This window comes from Dermochelys coriacea, chromosome 8, assembly GCF_009764565.3.
Source record: "Dermochelys coriacea isolate rDerCor1 chromosome 8, rDerCor1.pri.v4, whole genome shotgun sequence".
In the NCBI taxonomy this organism is placed as follows: Eukaryota; Metazoa; Chordata; order Testudines; family Dermochelyidae; genus Dermochelys; species Dermochelys coriacea.
The window spans coordinates 12,193,704-12,213,284 of record NC_050075.1 but is presented as its reverse complement, the minus strand read 5'-3'; the positions used below and the strand labels follow the sequence as shown (position 1 = coordinate 12,213,284).

Here is a 19,581-nt window from a genome sequence, read left to right as displayed (position 1 = left end):
AAACATTCTGTCACTGGGATTCTGAGTGGAAAATAGTAGTTAATTTCATGGACTGGATGATTTAATCTTGATTGGGATGGTAACAGCAATAGCTATGTAGATATGTGTTTTGTATTGTTAGAAGAATCTCTATCCCCTGGTAGAAGTGGGCATTTGGAGGCAAAACTTTATTAGCTTTACAATCTTAGGTTGGTTTCAGTTACATACAGATTGTAAAATGTCTAGTCTAATACAAGTGTACAGATGTTAATCTTTCTTACAAAGGACTATATTTTATCTCGCATTGGATGCATCTTTTTTTTTTAATGTTTAAAAAAAATCCGTTGCCTGGCTACAGTCAGTTTTCACCATTCATGGACTGCATCTATTTCAAGCGTGTATTGATTTGCAAAAGGGGTGTGTGTGTGTGTGGTGGTGGGTTTTACAAAAGGGAAAGAACATTTGTAGGTTAAAAAAAAAAAAAAACCCTTGGAGTTTCCCCAATATATTGTATTACACATACTATCTGGCACTTAGTCATAAATTTGGAGTACACCAAAAGTTTTTCAAGACAGCTTAAAATATTGACTGTAGGTCATGTAGCCTTATACAAAATATTTCTAATAAAATTAATCCACTTTTGTTTTTAATAATCTGATCTTAAATTTGTCTTTTTTTTGTTCATTTCTTTATTTCTAGCCCCATTTCACCAGTTGTTCAAATATCAAGAATAGCAAGTGAAATACAATTAAATGTAATTTGTACTGATTACATAACTTTTTGCATAAGGAAAATTGGAAATATTATGTAAGAAATGGTAACTGTCTAAACAAATCATTTTTTTTAAGTCTTATTTTTCTTTTTCTGCCTTCTTGTATTGTCTAGGAAGATGGTCTTTTTCTCTCCATTCTCTTTTTTCAAAGAATGGATCATCACTAGATTTGAAATAAATACATGAAAAACATTTCATACAAAAGAGCATGGGAGAAGAACTTAAAAAGCCAGACAGTGGCCTGTTTCAGAGTAGCAGCCATGTTGTTCTGTATCCACAAAAAGAACAGGAGTACTTTTGGCACCTTAGAGACTAACAAATTTATTTGAGCATAAGCTTTCATGGGCTATAGCACACTTCATCGGACGCATAGAATGGAACATATAGTAAGAAGATATATGCATACAAAGAACATGAAAAGGTGGAAATATACATACCAACTGTAAGAGGCTCAATTAAGAGGAGCTATTATCAGCAGGAGAAAAAAACTTTTATAGTGATAATCAAGGAAGCCCATTCAGACAGTTGACAAGAAGGTGTGAGGATACTTAACATGGGGAAATAGATTCAATATGTGTAATGACCCAGCCATTCCCAGTCTCTATTCAAACCCATGTTAATGGTATCTAGTTTGCTTATTAATTCAAGCCTGTTTGTTTGCCTACTTCTCCCTACATGTGGAGGAGATGGTATGATGGGATAATGTGATTTTGGTAATTAATTGATCTTTAAATATTCAGGGTAAATAGGTCTAATCCCCTGAGATGGGATATTAGATGGATGGGATCTGAGTTACCCAGGAAAGAATTTTCTGTAGTATCTGGCTGGTGAATCTTGCCCATATGCTCAGGGTTTAGCTGATTGCCATATTTGGGGTCGGGAAGGAATTTTCCTCCAGGGCAGATTGGAGAGGCCCTGGAGGTTTTTCGCCTTCCTCTGTAGCATGGGGCACGGGTCACTTGAGGGAGGATTCTCTGCTCCTTGAAGTCTTTAAACCACGATTTGAGGACTTCGATAGCTCAGACATAGGTGAGGTTTTTCGTAGGAGTGGGTGGGTGAGATACTGTGGCCTGCGTTGTTCAGGAGGTCGGACTAGATGATCAGAATGGTCCCTTCTGACCTTAGTATCTATGAATTATTAAAATATTACAATTGGATAAAAATTATGAGCTTAACAACCCTGACTCAGGCAAAACTCCCAATGGAGTCATTGGGTTACTTACTATACAATCTCCTTTCCTGAAGTTTTATAGAAACTTGCTGAAGGCTTGAGAGAAAACTTGTCTCAATATGGTTGTATACCATGGCCAGAGTGCTTTCAGCCACACACAGTGGGACCAAATGACCTACCTGATTGGACTTGCAGTTCTCATTTCTCATATCCCATCAATTTATAATTTCAGACCCTTTTTCTGCTTTAACATATTTGAATTATTGACATTGAGATATGCCTGTGCCGCCCAAAAAAAAAAAAGAGATCCCTGATGATGATGTGGTTATAGGGCCAACTGTTTTCTCTCTTTATCCATCCTAACAATAGTAATACCTAGCTCTTACATAGTTCAGCTGCATGTCTGGAATGTGGACTGTCTTTTCATGTTCAGAGTGAAATCTGTGCTCTCTGGGAAGTGAAAGAGTTGGAAAACCAGCAGAATTTTGTTCTTCATTCCTGATTTTTTTTTTCTGATATGACATAATTAGATAACTAGTGAATTTCCTTCGCATTCCTCTATTTGTTTTGGCCTGGCCTACACCAAAAATTATGTTGACTTTTGTTGACATAGCTAACTTCATCTGGGTAGATGATGTTTGTACATCAATAGAAAGACCCTTTCTGTCTGTGTAGGCTGTGTCTATAACTACCAGTGTAATATCTATAGTATGGACATACCATTGGGCACCAATTCAGGAAAGCATTCCTATTCAAGAAAGCTCTTACGCATGTGTTGTAAGTCCAACTGAAAATTGAAGTCATTGGGATTTGAGCACATGCTTAAAGTTAAGTATTTAAAGTTAGGTCCTTTCTTAAATTGGGCTTTTACAAAGTGCTTATATATCCATATGTTTTAGTATAGCAATATATGCTCAAACATTTTTAACATCTGAGTGGCAGAGCGTTATAAAGTATAAAAGATCAAGGTGAGTAAAGTGAGGTAACAGAACATTCAGGTATATACATTCAAAAGGTCGGAACAGGGCCCAAAGTGCATTTTATTACTAGTTTGTGTAGTACTTTGTTTGAGGGTTTTATTACAGTACATCAAGTGTTTTTAGTTGCTAGACCAAGCATTTATTTTAACAAGTCAAATTATCATTGTCCTTTCAGTTGCACAGCAAAGAGAGTTTATTATTTTAAGTAACTGATTGCTTTAACAGGTGTTCAGTTCATGAGGGCTTCGCTGTATTATTTAATTGTTTTGGGTGGGTGCACGCTGCCTGTTTCATAAATAAAAAAGAAGTCCAGTTCTTTTAAATAGGCATTTCATTTAGTGTAAGCCTCTTATTGACAACTTTGTTTTTCATTTTTGAGCACAACACACATTAAACAAATATGCTTGGGAAGAGGAAGGTGGAAGTTAGCTGCCTATTCTGGTTGGTAAGTGAGATTTTAATTCAGACGTGGTGCTTCTTGATGATTTTTTTCTCTACTGAGTAACTGATATAAAATATCAGTAACAAAGAAAAATGCAGCTTGATACAAATTTTCTATGAATCTGGGTAATATTTTAAAATGTGACATGGCTTCATTTTTGAAGAAATAATATTGTAGTTAATATAAGCATTAAATGCAAACTGTAGAAATCCTACCCATTCCAAATGTTTGAGTGAAATTATACATAACAAATAATGCCTTTTGGAGTGCTTTGTAAGCTTACATGCTTTTAGCATGTTGAACTTTTTCTCATACTGGTAGTATGGAATTGAACAATAAGTCAGTAAAGTATTATTAAGTCATTTTTTTCCCTCCTTTGGACACAGTGCAAAGTGCACAGTGAAATGCAATATACAGTATTACGTAGACACCAGATTTGTGGTACAAAGCTGAAATTAATTTTCAGGAATTTTGTCTCGGGTCACGAGTAAAAGCCAGCAAGGTTGAGATTGTAAGGTTTGCCATTACATTTGCCTATTCAAAAAGAATCGTATTAATTAGTATGATATTGTTACAATAGACTTCAAAGTAGATGGCACAATACAGGAGATTTTCATTGCTGCAAGCTAGTGCGAGTTAATCGCTCCATGTCAAGCTGTGATTTTGTAACTCCAATCTTCTCAGTTTAGGAATCATACTTACTTTGCACTAGTCTTTATGGGCAAAGATAATTCTATATTTGCCTACGTAAGCAAACTGATACACTTTGTAATAAAGCGTATCAGACCCTTTAGTTGTCAGGGCCAACATGGCTTGTGAAACAGAGCATTTTCCAATGGAGCATGAAAAGCTTTGAAATTTCTCAGCAACAGCAGAAAGTAGTTTTTGACGCCAATTGTTTGTCTTCAATCCAAGTTTATAAAAATTTGGTTGTAAAATCTTGTAATTGAATCACAGTGAATAGTGCTTGCATATGATTTCCAGTTGCCTTCTGTCACCTTTGCAGTGTAAAATGGGAAGAGGGAAAGATGATGTCCAAATAACATTGTGGTGGATTTGGGAGGCTAAGGGTGAGGAAAAGGATGATAGACCTGATACCCTGCTTCCCTTTAAGAGACTATCCGAACATCAGTTACAAGAAAAAAATATTTATTCATAGGGCCAAATTCAGCAGTGACGCAAATTGGAGGGTAAGTTGTTCAGAAAAGCCGAATGTGTGGCTTGCAATAAGTAGTGCAAATTGCACATATTTGAATTTCAGGGAGTGTGCAAAAATGAGTGTAACATACACCCTGAGGAAATAGCAGGAAAGGAGTGTAAGAAGCAAAACCCTTAAGAGAAGGGCTTAAGGGAGATAATCTATTTTATCTGCACCCTTCTTTTAATGCTTTTTCTTCGACAATCCCCCTTGCCTCCTTGGGAAAAATGCTACTCATTTGCACACCAACTGAATGCCAAATAGAGGCAAATTACACTTGCACCTGTTTTTGGACAAATGTATACCACAATTTAAAGCACTGCTGAATTTGGCACATAATATCTTTGACTCCGATTTATTTTGTAGAATTGTATCTTTCCTGACATCAAAAATATGTAGCTTCTAACACTGCACCTGGACCAGATTGTACAGAATGAACCTAATCTTTTCTTCGCTGTGATTTTTTTTTTTTTTTTTTCCCTGAGAACAGAATTCTTGGAATTGCCTTTGGTCTCCTACAGTTCTTGACATTTTGCTGGTACCTGTGTGTGAAAAGTTCCCAGTGTAAGAAAGGCCATGCCTCCTAGCTGCAGTTCTGTTTCACAGCATTTTTTCTTCATGTTTTTAAAATGAGTAAATCATATGACAATAAACAGAAATACCCTCGGTGAAGAGAGAAGGGGAAACTGTTGTTTATCTGGTCAGGTGGTTTAGATTAGCAGTGATGCTGGTCTGTATTATGTTACTTTAAATCATAGTGTCCCAACAGGATATAAATTATGAAGATTGTTACAGTATGTTTCATCCAATGTAAGATCAACAAATTGGAATAATTTTTTTATAGGAAAATCACAGTGCTTTGGCAGGGTTATTGTTGAAGAATTTAATTTAACTTCAGATTTGCTCACATTATTTCTTAATATATAAAACACTATTTGCATGATGTATGAAGTATAAATATTTTTAGAATCAAAGGCAAGAATGCCTTTTCCAAGATTACATAGAGTGGCAAACTACTTAGAATACTTGTGCTTTTGCTGTCAAAATGTTTGATATAGAGCTGGCTAGCTAGTTTCTCCACCAACATAATTGTAAACAAGTGTTGCAAGCCAGAGACAGCCTCCTTTGTGGAAAAAAGTGTAAAGGTTTTCAGATATTTTGAAGGCTTTAACATATAACTTGGGTATAGACTTTACAGCTCTAATATTGATATATAATTTTATTTTAGGGAGCAAAGTAAACAGGCTTCAGTTTTGTATAAATGGAGTGTGATGGTCAAGGATGGAAAACTTCAGCAGGCAGTCCTCATTTGATTTCTAATATGATATTCTAAATTAGGAAGAGTATATACCAGTAATTGAGGTTAATATTGTGTTGATATTTCTTACAAAGTCCATATTTCTTTAGATGTTTCAATAAAAATTCCATGTCCATGCATGCCTACGTGTCATTAGCACTTTGCCCCTACTGTTTCCCTCCATTAGTATTTTTCATAGTTAAGGTCACAATCCTCTAAAGTACTGAGCAGCACCTGTGAGACGAGAAGAATTTAGGGTGCTCAATATATGGCTTTCACTAATCCTAAATGATCAGGGAGTGTTGGCTGTAGAAAAACATAAATTCACCTTGTTTGCTAGGAAGTGCCGATGTTCTGGCCCCAGTGGTCTATGCATTAGGCACCTCCAGTATGTATTAGTATAACTCCCGGGGCCTGAACATGAAAGCAATGCAGAGGCTCCAGCTTGTGTTGAACATGGTAGCCTGCCTCCAGGATGGACTAGTTGCTGTGCATCCCTCACCCCTGCACTATGGTTCTTCCACTGGCTCCAGTCTGTTTCTGTTGCCAGTTCAAAGACAGTCCTGATTGTCAAAAAGGTCAGGATATCAGCAACTGCTTCTCTATCCAGGATGCCTCAAGGCAGTTGCACTTTTCTGGAGCATTGCTGCCCACATAGTGCAGGAGAAGGTGTTTGAGAGATGGAGATGAAGTTCTCTTGGTCAAGGAAGTTCAGTTGTGGAACTTGTTCCCAGAAGGAGTCAGACTATGCCAGAGTGTGGTTATATTTAGGGCATGCTTTAGCTACCTCCTTATCTGAGAGAGCTTTCCCACCATTCTTGCAATGGTATTAAAAAACATTTTTATATGATGATTAATATAAAACCCAGCTAGAGACAAGGAAAGACAGTTCCATGAAGACTTCTGCTTAGTGCCTCGTGCTCTAATTTACCTAGATATTATGATGATGGACACAATAGAGAATCTTAAGATGGATAAATAGATAAAGATTTGATGATAAACACCTCACCAAATGTCTCTTCCTTCCCTTTTTTAACACTGGTTGAATTTTTAGGTTTTTAAAAACTGAATTAACTTTTTTTAAAAAATACTATAACTATGTAACAAGATGTCTCTGTTGTAACAAGGAAAAATCTTCCCTGAACGTAGTCGGTAGAATTTTTAAAAACTCAGATTTCACTTGGAGCACAACAGAAAATGTAATGAAACTAACTTAAACAAAACCAAGTGACTGACTGTAAACAAAGGTATTGTACAGCATACCTTTTAATTTAGTTCAACATTAAGCAACTTCTTTTCTCTGCCTGCTGACCCATAAATAAAAGATAGTTACAGGAATTAGTGAAGTGGGTTGCATGCATGGAAGTTTCACAATTTGGAGTTGAGACCTAATGATGTGTAATTGTCTTTATTGTTATGTAATATAGGGAGTTAAACTGCATGAAGAACAAAGAGGACAAATGCAAAATAGAGTATTCAGTGATATGTAATGGTATGAAGTGAAAGCAAACATGCTAAGCACTGTATATTCTAAAGTATAAATGCAGTATTATGACTTATTATCTGTTACGTACATGTATCCCATTAATAAAGGATACAAAATGTTTTTGTTATTAAATAGTAATGCTGCAAAGGCAGGTAGCCCTTACACCACATAGGTTCAAGGTTAATACTGCCCCCAGCATTATAATGACAGATTGGAAATAAAAACCTTAATGTATTTGTGATTAGCATATGTTTCCCTTGGCTGAAAGGTTTAGGAGGCCCACGGACCCTTCAGTTCATAACCTTTGCATTTAAAAACAAATAAATAAAATGCTTGTTAAATTGCTGGGTCTCAGAGCTATTTTTCTTGAGGAGCTCCATCTTTTGAGTAAAGAATTGTCTGAATGCTGTGTTCTGGTAATACATTATGGTACTCTGTCACTGGGAACTCACCAGGCGGTGATATATTAGCACAATACATCAGCCCGCATGGCTTTGATGTATTAATCATCAGGATAATGTTGGCAAGCATTGTGTAAAAGCTGTATGTTTAAAAAGTGTTAAGATGAATTGAGTCCTTAAGACATGTGAAAAGAAGAAGAATAGCAGAGGGACTCTGCAAGCCTCCCAAAGCTGTTAAATACTCTATAGTGCAAAGAGGTAGATGGAATTTCATCTTTCCATTCACTCCTGATAGCAAAGCATATAGCACAGTTTTTACCTTTCTCAGGAAAAGCAAGTTGCATTAAGCCATATTTTGTGATAGCATGTTCTGTCATTTTAAAAGTACAGTTGGGCTGTCCCAGGGCACAGCTTGAGCAAGAGGTACAAGCTGAGCTTGCTTAAAACACTTTCTCAATATGCTTTCTTCTTTCAGGAGTGATTTAGTAAGGAAATATTTTCCCAAAACAGGCATGTCAAAGCTGGGAGAATCTAGAAAATGAATCTGTGTTAGAAATTGCAGCTGAGCTACTGCTGCAACATCAATAGTTTTTTAGTTATTCCTTTCATGACTCGTAGAAGGTAGAAATGGAAAAGACCTCTTGGATCATCCAGTCCATCTCCTTGCCAGAGCAGGACTGTTCCATTCAGTAAAATTTCTAGTGTTGTTTCCACTCCAAGTGTTGCTTCCCATATTTCCCTGGGAAAAATTTTTCACAGGTTAAGAAATGTGTAGAAATCTATATTTCTAAACTTTATTTTAGTAAAAAATTATCTAAATATAAACTAAAATTACACAGTAAAAAAATCTATATAAGGTATTCCTGTGGCTCCTATTACTGTAGTACTGGAGTACCTTGCAATTTTTAATGTATTTATCTTCAAAGCACCCTTTGTGAGGTAGGGAAGTACTATTTTATCCCCATCTTATGGATGGGGAACCAAGGCATAGAAAGACTGTTGATCTCATCTGGTATGGTATTTCCTTCATTGGAAATTGCTGCTTTTAAAACTTGATGCATAGATTTTAGAAAATGCTGCTGAGGTTCTGTGTTGTGGATGAGATATATATTTATTTATTTTCAAATTAAGATCTTAAAATGATGTCATCAGTGGTTATAACTGCCACAATCAATCTGCTAAGGTCAAGGTCATGTAGGGACTTGTCAGTATAAATAAAACAGTTATCCAGCTAGCAACAAGAAATATTTTGGCTGTCTGGTAAAGTGTACCCACCAATGCCAAGTGACAATACTGTCATGTGACTCATGCTTGACAATGATCTTGCACTGCAGACTGCTTAATAATTTTCATTATTTTTAATTAAAGTTGAAGAAGTGCAGACTCCAGCTCGAAATAAGGTTGGTTATTTTGCCGGAATAAGGTAATTACTTTAATTGATCACAAGATAGTTTCCTTGATCACCAATTAGACCAAATTACCGATCATGTTTCAAGACGTGAAGAAATGTCCAAACTGATTGTGTAATAGTGTTTTCATATCTAATCAAACCTAAATATCTTTTCCTCCGGAGCCAATTGTATTTTGTAAAAGGTGGTTATGGGCCTACAAACATAAAGGTGATCCATAAACAATAGAGTTCTAATTTATGTAATTAGAAAAGGATGTATTTAGGGGCTTAATGGAGATTGCACTGGTGAAATTACTCAGCAGAGCTGCTGCTCATTTTCTTAGTGGGAGATGTGTGCTCTTTTGTGCATAATTAAAATAGGCTATAATCAAAATAGAAAAAGTAGTTTATTTTAGTAACGTGGAGCAGAGAAGATTGCTTTGGGTAAAGCAGGATTATATATGTATCTATGTACATACTCCTAAGTATATATAATTGCACACACACATGACATATGTATAAAATCATGGTTATGGGATCCTTTTAGCTCTGAAACATCCAAACCCCTCTGCTGTGTAGTTATGTCCTACTAGAATACTCTTTACAATCTGTTCCCAGGATTGAGCTCATAGGAAAGGACAACAGGATGCTCTCCATGGAGGGCCCAGTGCTTAGGATTTCATTCCCTCTTGTAGTTGATGAAAACCTGAGTTTCGCTACCTTCAGGATAAAGTGCAACTTTAAGATGACTTTCCATTTTTAGCAGTAGTGGTGGTTGGGGACATCAAGGTCTGCTAACTGGTGATTTCTGGTCAAGTCAGTGATGGTGGGGGGCAGGGCACAGGGAATGCTTTGGTAAAGTTTAATGGTCATGATATTTGGTCACTGATTAATTTTTCTTTAATGTTTTTTCCATTTGAACCTAGAGCGAGCAGTGATGGTTATGCAATAAAATAAAAATATCCATGGAAAAATTATATGTATGTACAGGTGTGCACACACCCACCTGTGTGTGTGTCTGTACATAGATATAGATACTGGTAGTGCATAAATGGATTTGGTCAGATTATTCATGAATTTCCTCCAGTTTTCCCTGCGCTGCCCTGATGATATAAAGGCAATCTAGTTTCAGATGCCTTTCTGACTGCAGCCATGGCTTTTAAACTACCCTTTGGGGGCAATTCTGTATATAATTTGGTATGGTCTTGTAAATAAAGATGTTAAGGCAATGGGTATTTTAAAAAATAAAATGTAAATCTTAGAATTTTTAATGAAGCTGGGTATTCCAACTTATCCCTGATGTCTAGTGCTGAGTTTACTGCTTTATGCTTTGAAGAATCTTGTTGCGATGCTTGAAATTTTTGAAACGTAATTGTTCACTCCAAGTAAAATTAAACAAACTAGAGCTTCAAGGGAAGTTAGTGTTCCCAATTTTTTTGAATGTTCTTGGGTCAAAGAAAAAAGCTTTTTAATTGCTGACAGTTTGGTGGTTTCCAAATGACAAACCTCATTGGAATAATTTGCTCTGATTGTAACGTTTGCATTCATCTGACTGGCAAAGTGACTTACAAAGTCATACTTCATCCGGGCACTGATTCTTTTTCTTAAAATGTTTGTAATTTGTGAGAGAAAAAAAGACTGAAACTATTATCAGCCATTATGTTATTTATTGACCACATGTTTGTTTGCAATGGCCATTGCTTGATGGACCATATACAGGCTAGTCTATAAATTAGTGCTAAAAATGACCTAAACAGGTAGGTCTATGTCAAGATACTAACTTATGGCAAGTATTTTAATATGAACCAGACTACATACGTGGATAGGGGCTTTTTGCTTTGCAGTTTTAATTTAGGCCCTGATTCCCCTGGATGGACTCCTACATCTGTGCAGAGATCTGGGCAGACATAGGGGCTTACCTATGTGGGTCCTATCATAGAGTGAGTCCTTGATTTGCATGGAGTTTTTTTTTTTTTTTTTTTTTTTTTTTTTAATAATCCAGAGATTTTCTGCAAATATTTTTGGCAAGGGTCTCCCACAACTTTTACTCTTTGAGCCTGTGATTTAAATCCTGTATTGCAGGGGAGTGTGCAGAGAAGAGGGTGGGAATCTGGAAAGTCTGTATTCTCTCATTTAAACCAAAACATTTTCTTATAAAGGAGAGGAGTGACCTCACGTGGCCAACCTCCCTCCACTCCACTCCCGTCCAAAACAAAACAAAAATGCTTACATTCAGGGAGAGTCACTGGAAATGAACTCTGTTCCTGAAAAATACATTGTGTATATTGATAGTAGCAGAGTGTTTAACTTGTGTAATTTCAAATGACTGGTGGAGGAAAGGTGGGGTGAAGATCTAAGGGCATAGAGGTATCTGACTTTTATTTAAGGGTGAATACTTAAAAATATCTGATACCTGTTGTACACCATAGGCAAAATAATTGTTCTTCATCAGTATCTTTGGATAAGTCATTTTGGACAGAATGATCGACTAGTATCCAAAGAGAGGGAGAATTCTATCAGCAACAGGAAAATGACCACAAACCCTTTAGGTTGGTAGTAAATGTTTAACAAGGGATTCCCAGCAGCCTAGAGGGAACCATGACTTGAAGCAGTATCCCACTGAGCAGAGGGGGTTGTAACCCATTGCAGGAAGAAGCCAGCTAATCAGAAAGTCATGAACTCTAGGAGTTCATCCCTGGAGCATGTGCTGCAGAATGCTGCTTTAGTAAGGGAACGGTGAAGATAGAATGGGAAGCAATCCAGGGAAGGTGGAATGCTCCAAAAGATGATGTACTCAGAGTACTCAAAGGGATAGGGTACAAAAAAATTATCTTTAGGTCCCAGTACACAAGGGTCATCCCTGTCATTACACATCACTGGGCTTTTGGAATATATCCTTGTAGATCCATAACACTAACTTTAACGCACGTTCCTAACAGATGAAATATTTCTCTGTATTCTTTTTATCCTAGGCTTTTGGATTTATGACACGAGTCGCTCTGCAAGCAGAAAAGATGAATCATCATCCCGAATGGTTTAATGTGTACAACAAGGTAATACATTGAATAACTTTTTAGGTACCTTTACGAGCAATTTACTAGACCAGATTAGCATACAGAACATCCATTTCTGTCACTCCTTTTCACATGAGGAAGCTTCTGTACATCAAAAGAGGCAGTGACTTTACTTATCTCCTTTGTGGATTTTAAAAGAATATTTGCAAAGAAGATCCAGTTCTCCTGATGGGTAGAATAAATTAGCATTTTGTGTGTGTGTTTCTTTTATCTTAGATTAGGCTGATTTTCTTCCTGTTGTCATCATGGTAATGTGCTTAACATTTGACACACTGTGAAAGTATTTAAACCTCAAATTGTTCCTACCTTTTAAACTTGTATATTAAATAGTGAAGAGATTCTCTAACCACTGATTAGACAGCTAGAACTACATAGTTCTTCTCTTAGATTTTTCACCTCAGGCTGTGTGGCTTGGACATATCATGTAGCCTCTTTGGCCAAGATTTCCTAAAATCGAAGTCTAAAGTTAGGCCCCTAAATCCATGTTTAGGCCATCTAAATAAATGCTCTGATCTTTGCAAGATCAAGCCACTTGTTCCGGTGCCGAAACAGGAGTCTGGAAAACTAACTTAGACTCACATTTTGAATATCTTGACTCCTGTGTCTCAGTGTAGCTGCCTGTAAAGTCAGTTATAAAACTTAATTCGTACTGGTTTCATGAGAGCAAATATAAGTCAGGTGCATTGAGACTCTCAGATAAAAGGCACTGATGCAAGAGCCAAATTATTACTATCATTTTATTTTCTAATAGTTCTAATTTTGTTCTATTAACTATTTTTTCTTTAGTCACTGGTAAATGTATACCATGCCTGTCTAAAACAAAACAAGGGACAAGCAGAATGATGTTGCATACACATAAAGCAGTGGTTTTTTTTCTGATTGGCACAAAGTGCCATGTGTATTTTTTAAAGATGGATTAATTGGCACTGAAATGGTCTAATTCTTTTTTAAACAATAAGGCAAAATTAAATACATTCTAACTGTCATTTAAAGAGACCCATTAAGTGATGTTGGACAAAGTGCTTGTATCACACTCTGGAAGATGGTCTTGACTTCCCAGGGTGCTTTGATTTTCTTTTTTGCAAATCCCTGCTAAACAGGAACAGCTAACAATGGAGCACATGACTTTTCATCTGGGTAAGTCTAAACAAACTCATGCAGGCAGCCTGTATCATAGTGACAAGTACACCAGTCTGTTTATTTTTTCCTTTCAAAACTAATGTGCAAAGAGCTCACCAGTTTCTTCACCTTTAAGATACTGATTTTTATGCTTCAGTCACTTAATTTGGTGTTTGCAAGTTGGTCGATGACCTGAATTCTTCATGAAACCAATATGTGGAATTTAACTGTAAAGAATGAGGAATTTAATCGGATGCCACCTTTTGGATGAAACCCAAGAACATGAAGCCTAAATTACTTTTTTACTCTGTGAAGTGCCTCTTTGGTTAGTCTCTAGATTCTGTTGAGCCTGCTCACCTTGCAGCTGACTCATGTGATGTCTTACAATTTGGAAAAATAGTAAGATTCCAACTCTTAGTCTGCAGGCAGGATTTTTTTAAAACCAATTCATTAAAGATCACCCTCCCCACAAAAAATTTCAAATTGAATTCTGATCATTCTTCATTGAAAGCTTGGAATGTAAATTGTAATCCGCTTCCTTTCTTTTTGCTTACAGGTTCAGATAACTCTTATTTCCCATGATTGTGGAGGACTGACCAAAAGAGATGTGAAACTGGCTCAGTTTATTGACAAGGCTGCTGCTTCTGTGTAATAACTGAATGTTGAAAATAGCATTGCCTTCACACTGTTTTATATTTGAACTTTATCATTCATTCAGTGAAGGGTTCTACATTCTAAATTGCTGCTGCCCCTTGTAGTATAAAATGATTTGTAATAAGACTAGTTTAGCAGCAGCATTTAAAAAAAACAAAACTCATCAACCTTAGTCTGAGAAAACTGCCAAATGCTTATACTTACCATTACTGCTCACACATACAATACATCAGACAAAGCAACAAAGGTAATTTTGAACAATCCTTCCTTAGACATTAAAATAGAATTTTCACATTAAAAACCCAAACAAGAAATGTGATTCACCATTATTTCACAATGGATAAAAGCCAGAACGACTGCTGGAATCCTTCCAGAGTGATGAGGATTCTTCAAGCCCATAGCCTAGTAACTCTGCAGTGAGTAATAGGACTGGGGTACTGCCAAGTGGGCATGCCTTGTTCTTGATCCCAGCCAGCAGGACATTTGGTAGCTTTCTTTTTCTCTAACTTTTATATGTAGACACCAATAGTGGTGAGGTGCTTTTCAGACCTGTCACCTTCCCAATAGCAGGATATTGAGGGCTTGATCCTGCAAGCTGCTGAGTACCCTGGCCTTTATCTGTCAAAGCGCTTAAGAACATATTGAACTTTAAGTGCATGAATAGTCCTGCTGAAGTCACTGGAAATACTCATGTACTTAGGTGGAGTGCTTCAATATTTTGATGGATTGGGGCCAGAGAACTCAGTATGAGTCCTTATTTTGCAATAGCATTCTCATGTTTTATTAAAGCCCATCTGTAGGAAAGGGGAGTGTGGACTAAGCCAGGTTTCCGTCACACCAATAAGAGCTGCCAGCAGTAAAGGAAGCAACGTTAGCAGGGTTCTCTTGATAAGGTGGGCAGGGCTAATCTAAAGTTATGGTGACCCATTTTCTTATAGTTAAAATAATTTGTTTGTAAATCTTGTTCTAAGAGCTACAGATCCTACCAGCTAGGTTTAAAATCCATTTCTCACAACATCCCAAGGTTATAAAGTCTATGGCCTTTATTCTCACTCAGACAAAATTCCCACTGATAGCAGTGGGAGTTCTGCTCATGTAAGTACGTCAAGAACAGGCCCCTCTCTGCAGTACTACGTGTACTCAACATGCACAATCAAGCCTTTCTAATAATTATGTTGCTGCTTAACTACCAGGTTGATTGGCACCTTATAAATGCCTAGATACATAGACAGAATGACACCAGAGGCACAATTACTAACTACTAAGAAACTAGATCTGTATTGATTCATGTCATTGTCAAACTTTTTGTACATATTAGATTTATGCTGTCCCGATACTTTCTGGCTGCAGTGCAGTAGCTGCCATCCAAATATTCCCATCAATAAATTTGTAAAATATGAAGCACAAAATAATTAACATATGCTGTAACATGTACTATAGACAATTGTTGATTGGTAAGATTTTTGAACCAAGAAGTTTTTTAACTTAGCATCCATAGGCTACCAAGTTAAAAGTAAAGGGAACCAGTCTAGGTTTTATCCTCGCAAATGCCCATCCTTTAAAATCTGTTTGTATTTTTATGAAACTAAGGATTTCTTTGACATGATTTTAAAGTGATCACTGCAGCAGGGAATTACTTGAAAAAATAACTGGTGTCTTGTGTTTCCCACGGATAAATAAATCTGGTCCTGAAGGTTTGACAATGCCTCTCTAATAAGTTCTGAAAACTATTTTTGTTTTTTTGGAAAGGAGATATTATGGGAAAGCTTTGGATAAGAACAATAAAATCTAATTCCTCCTCTATAATTTTGTTCCTGTATAATTATTATATACATGCACATATGTGACAAAGCTGTTTGGCATTAACATAACTTATATCTAGTTACTGGGAGGTCTTGGGTTTAAAATATTAATATTTATTTACATTCTCTTAGAAAGAAATCCACACAAATTCATTTAGCGCTCAGAGCAGTATTCCCTAGTGATGCCAGGCTGTACAGTGTTGTTATTTTTTAGGTCTGCTGCTGTGATAGAGACTGAGCGAAATAAATAGTCAGAAAAGGTGAGCAGCACATTGGAAATACTCTTACTTTTGGGATAACATTTGTTTAGTTTCTTCCTCCTGCTCCTCTCCTGGTTATTGCAAAAAGCTGTGAGGTACCCTCCCTGAGTATTGCTGTATAAACTTTTTGTTATCTTGTAATGAAAATAGTAGTGAAAAACTGCTCATGTCTGTTCAAAGACTGACTTCAGAGACGGAATCTAAGGGAAAAATCCTGGCTCCTTTGAAATCCATGGGAGCTTTGCCATTGGCTTCAATGGGGCTAGGATTTCACCTTAGCCTCAGACAATTTCCTTTCCTCCAGTTCCTCTTCAGTTTTTTTTTTTTGCTAAACTGCTATTGGCTGCTTCTCTTTCCTGTACTCCATGATAGCTGCAGCTCCTCAGCACTAAAAGCAATGATGTTCTCCTGGGCTTTGGTTTGCTTTGCAGATACCAGATCTTTCTTTCATTACCAAAGTCTAGTTTTTAGGTTTTGACAGAATTCTTAGCATTTCTGAATTGCATCCAAACTGTGTTGATCCTTCATCACACCTCCCTCCCCTCGTGCCCCAATCCTTAGCTTTTGTAATAAACTAGCTGCTTTCTGTGAAGCAAGTGGCAATGGAATCTTGGCTCTCTACTAACTATGCTGAAAAACCTCTGGCTTCCCTTTCTGTATCTGGGAAAGATTAAGGAAGCATAAATCAGCCATTTAGTTTGAGTTCGCAGTTTGTGCATGTATCTGTCTCCCTCAAAATACGTTCCCGTATATGAGTATATACTCTCTTGTTATACGTTGAGAGAATGTGTAGAGATATTGAGAAGCTGGGAGAATAATCGCTTCACTCAATATTGACCCCTCGATTGGAGCTTAGCAACTGTAACAGCGTATAGCAACTCTAACCAAGGAAGTGAACGGTGCCATGTCCAGTTGAAACTGTATGGGAAATTTATATAGGAAGAATTTAATTACAGATATTGCATTTTAGTCAGGACATTTGAGCCAATGCTCCTCTTGTGAAAAGTGCCAGTGGGTCTTGGATGACCAAAAATGGCCGGAATTTGAGTTTTTAATCTTGTCTGAAAAACAGAACCTCTATAGTCATAATGCTCCATTACATCAGGCTGGTACAGTTGGTCAAAAGGCCCTATTGAATCACAAATACCACTTCTGCAGTGTCCTAATTTTTTTCTAGTAGCTTTCACTTTCTAGTACTGACCGGTGCCTGCTCTGCTTAGCCTTCAGAATCACAGCCCACCGCAGCATGGTGCCCCTTTCTCTTACACTGGCAATGTTTCCCTGCTCGTTGCAACCACTAGTTCAGCAACCACTAGGTTATATTTCATTGGAATGTTTTTGTTTCCAGGTTGATTGTGGTGCTGGTAAGTGTTTGGATAATCTGTCATTAAAGAACTGTTTCCTTGAAGGTGACTTCCTTGCTAATCCCTAGATTAATCTAGACCTGTTCCCAGTTGTCAGTGGGATCTCCAGTTTCACAGGGCAGTCTGAAACAAGTTCAGTAAATTCCCCAAAAAGCAGGAATCCTCAGTGGAACTGTTCAGCAAACCATGCAAACCCCACATTGAATACTGGGTCTTGGTGATATAATTAAAGTAGTGATTATAATCAGTGGCAGGAGTGCTGGCTTCTGCTATCACAGTGCTATCCTGATGCTATCCCATACAGTGCTAATATCACCAAGGCCACCAAATTTTCCCCATTTCCCACTGGCCTGGGTGTTTGCTCCCACTTTGAGAAGTCATATGATTATAATCAAAGAGAACTGACAGAGATAAGGACATTCTCCTCATCACAGAATATGTGTGAAAAGAAAAGTAACCTTTTCCTAAAAAATTCCTGTGGAATGCCAGAGGCAAAATAGAAAAAAAAAAATTAAAGAAAGCCTTACAAATGTAAGTAGGTGTAAGTGAAAGGATGCAATCATTGGACTTTGCCAGATGAATCAGGAAGATTGGAAGTAAACCCATTCACCATTGAAGCATGTCCATCTGTCTATTAAAAACCAAACTTTTCATAATCCTTCTTATTACTCCATTGTAGTGATGGAAAGACTTTGGGGTGGTTGCTGAAGAGAAAGATGGCTTTTTCTTTTGATATTTCTTTTAATTATATTTCAGTTTTTGCAGGAATAGCACAGAAGTCTGATAGGCTAATAACAGAATATCTATACCCATTCCCAAGAGCAGCCTCCTCCAATTCTGAATCAGGAGAGAATAAAAGTCTTTTAATTAAACATTGTTGTATTATCATTTCATTCTCCAAACTTGGTCTCTGAAACATTTTCTGTTGTGCTGTGATGCCCAGATCTCTATATCTGTTCCGGAGATAGAGATCAGACGTGGAGGATTAGACAGTATTCAGAATATCTTCAGAGTATAGATTCAGAGGTTTTAAGGCCGGAAGGGACCACAATGATGACCAGCTAGTTTGATCTCCTGTATTACACAGCCTGAGGAATTTTCCTCAAGTGATTCTTCTATCAAGCCCATAACTTCTGGTGGAGCTAGACTATATCTCTTAGAAAGTCCACTCAGTCTTGATTTTTGAGAACTTTCAAGTGACAGGTTTCAGAGTAGCAGCCGTGTTAGTCTGTATTCGCAAAAAGAAAAGGAGTACTTGTGGCACCTTAGAGACTAACAAATTTATTTGAGCATAAGCTTTCGTGAGCTACGGCTCATGCATCCGATGAAGTGAGCTGTAGGTCACGAATGCTTATGCTCAAATAAATTTGTTAGTCTCTAAGGTGCCACAAGTACTCCTTTTTTTTTTTTTTTCAAGTGACAAAATCCTTTACATCCATAGATAAATTGGTGCAGTGCTTATTAACCCTCACTGTAAAAAATGTGCATCTTATTTCTAGTCTGCATTGTGTAGCTTCAGCTTCCAGCCATTGGAACTTATCCCTTTGTCTGCTAAATTTAAAGCCCTCTACTGTGTGAAGTGGGGTTCAATGTGGCAAGGGAAGTGAGTAATGGTAGAAGACACCACTCATACCATTACCTTCTGTGCTGCAGAAATTTGAGATTAGTGTCCCCCTCCTTGCCCTTCTGCCTTATTTTTTAGAAAATATAATTAGACTGAGAGCAGGGGAAAGAGATGGCCCTCCTAAAACTTAAGCATATAAAAATAAAACTGAGTTATAATTTCCCAACACACTTCTAATGCTTTCAGATTGAGGCTGCTTCTTTTCTTTGAGGTAAAGCAATGAAAAATTGAGCAAACTGAGCCATTTGATTGGGCTCTTGGGCACCATTCGATTATATAAGTCCTCATTCAGCAAGGTGCTCAAGCACGGGTCTAATTTTAAACTTCAGTTGAATTACTCCTGCTTCAAGTTAGGCCTGCTCTTAACAGTCTTGCGGACTTGCGGCCTTCAGCATATACAAAGAAATCTTTGTTTACTGTTTGCCTCATTCCTGAATAATAAAAATCCTTCAACAAATTGTTGCTGTAAGGCTTGTAGAGAGAACCTGGCTGGCATCCAGCAGTAAAAAATGTCTTTCTTCCACGGCGTTAGCTCATCACAAAGCATAAATATTAAAAATGAATGTAA

General features: G+C 37.2%; 1 protein-coding gene across 9 annotated transcripts in view; it reads left to right on the top strand.

Annotated features, from left to right (window-relative positions):
* The window catches only part of PCBD2 (pterin-4 alpha-carbinolamine dehydratase 2), a 36,354-nt gene extending 20,588 nt beyond the window's left edge, over positions 1-15,766 (top strand). For 8 of the 9 annotated variants that reach the window (XM_038413702.2, XM_038413697.2, XM_038413700.1 and 5 more), the window contains 2 exons: positions 12,089-12,169; positions 13,866-15,766. In XM_038413702.2, coding sequence (XP_038269630.1) covers positions 12,089-12,169; positions 13,866-13,961 — 177 coding nt within the window. In that variant the 3' untranslated portion in view covers positions 13,962-15,766. Of the gene's footprint in view, positions 1-6,834; positions 11,666-12,088; positions 12,170-13,865 lie in introns of those variants that run through there. The other variant, XM_043490434.1, reaches the window with a different exon arrangement.
* Positions 15,767-19,581: the final 3,815 nt, after the last annotated feature.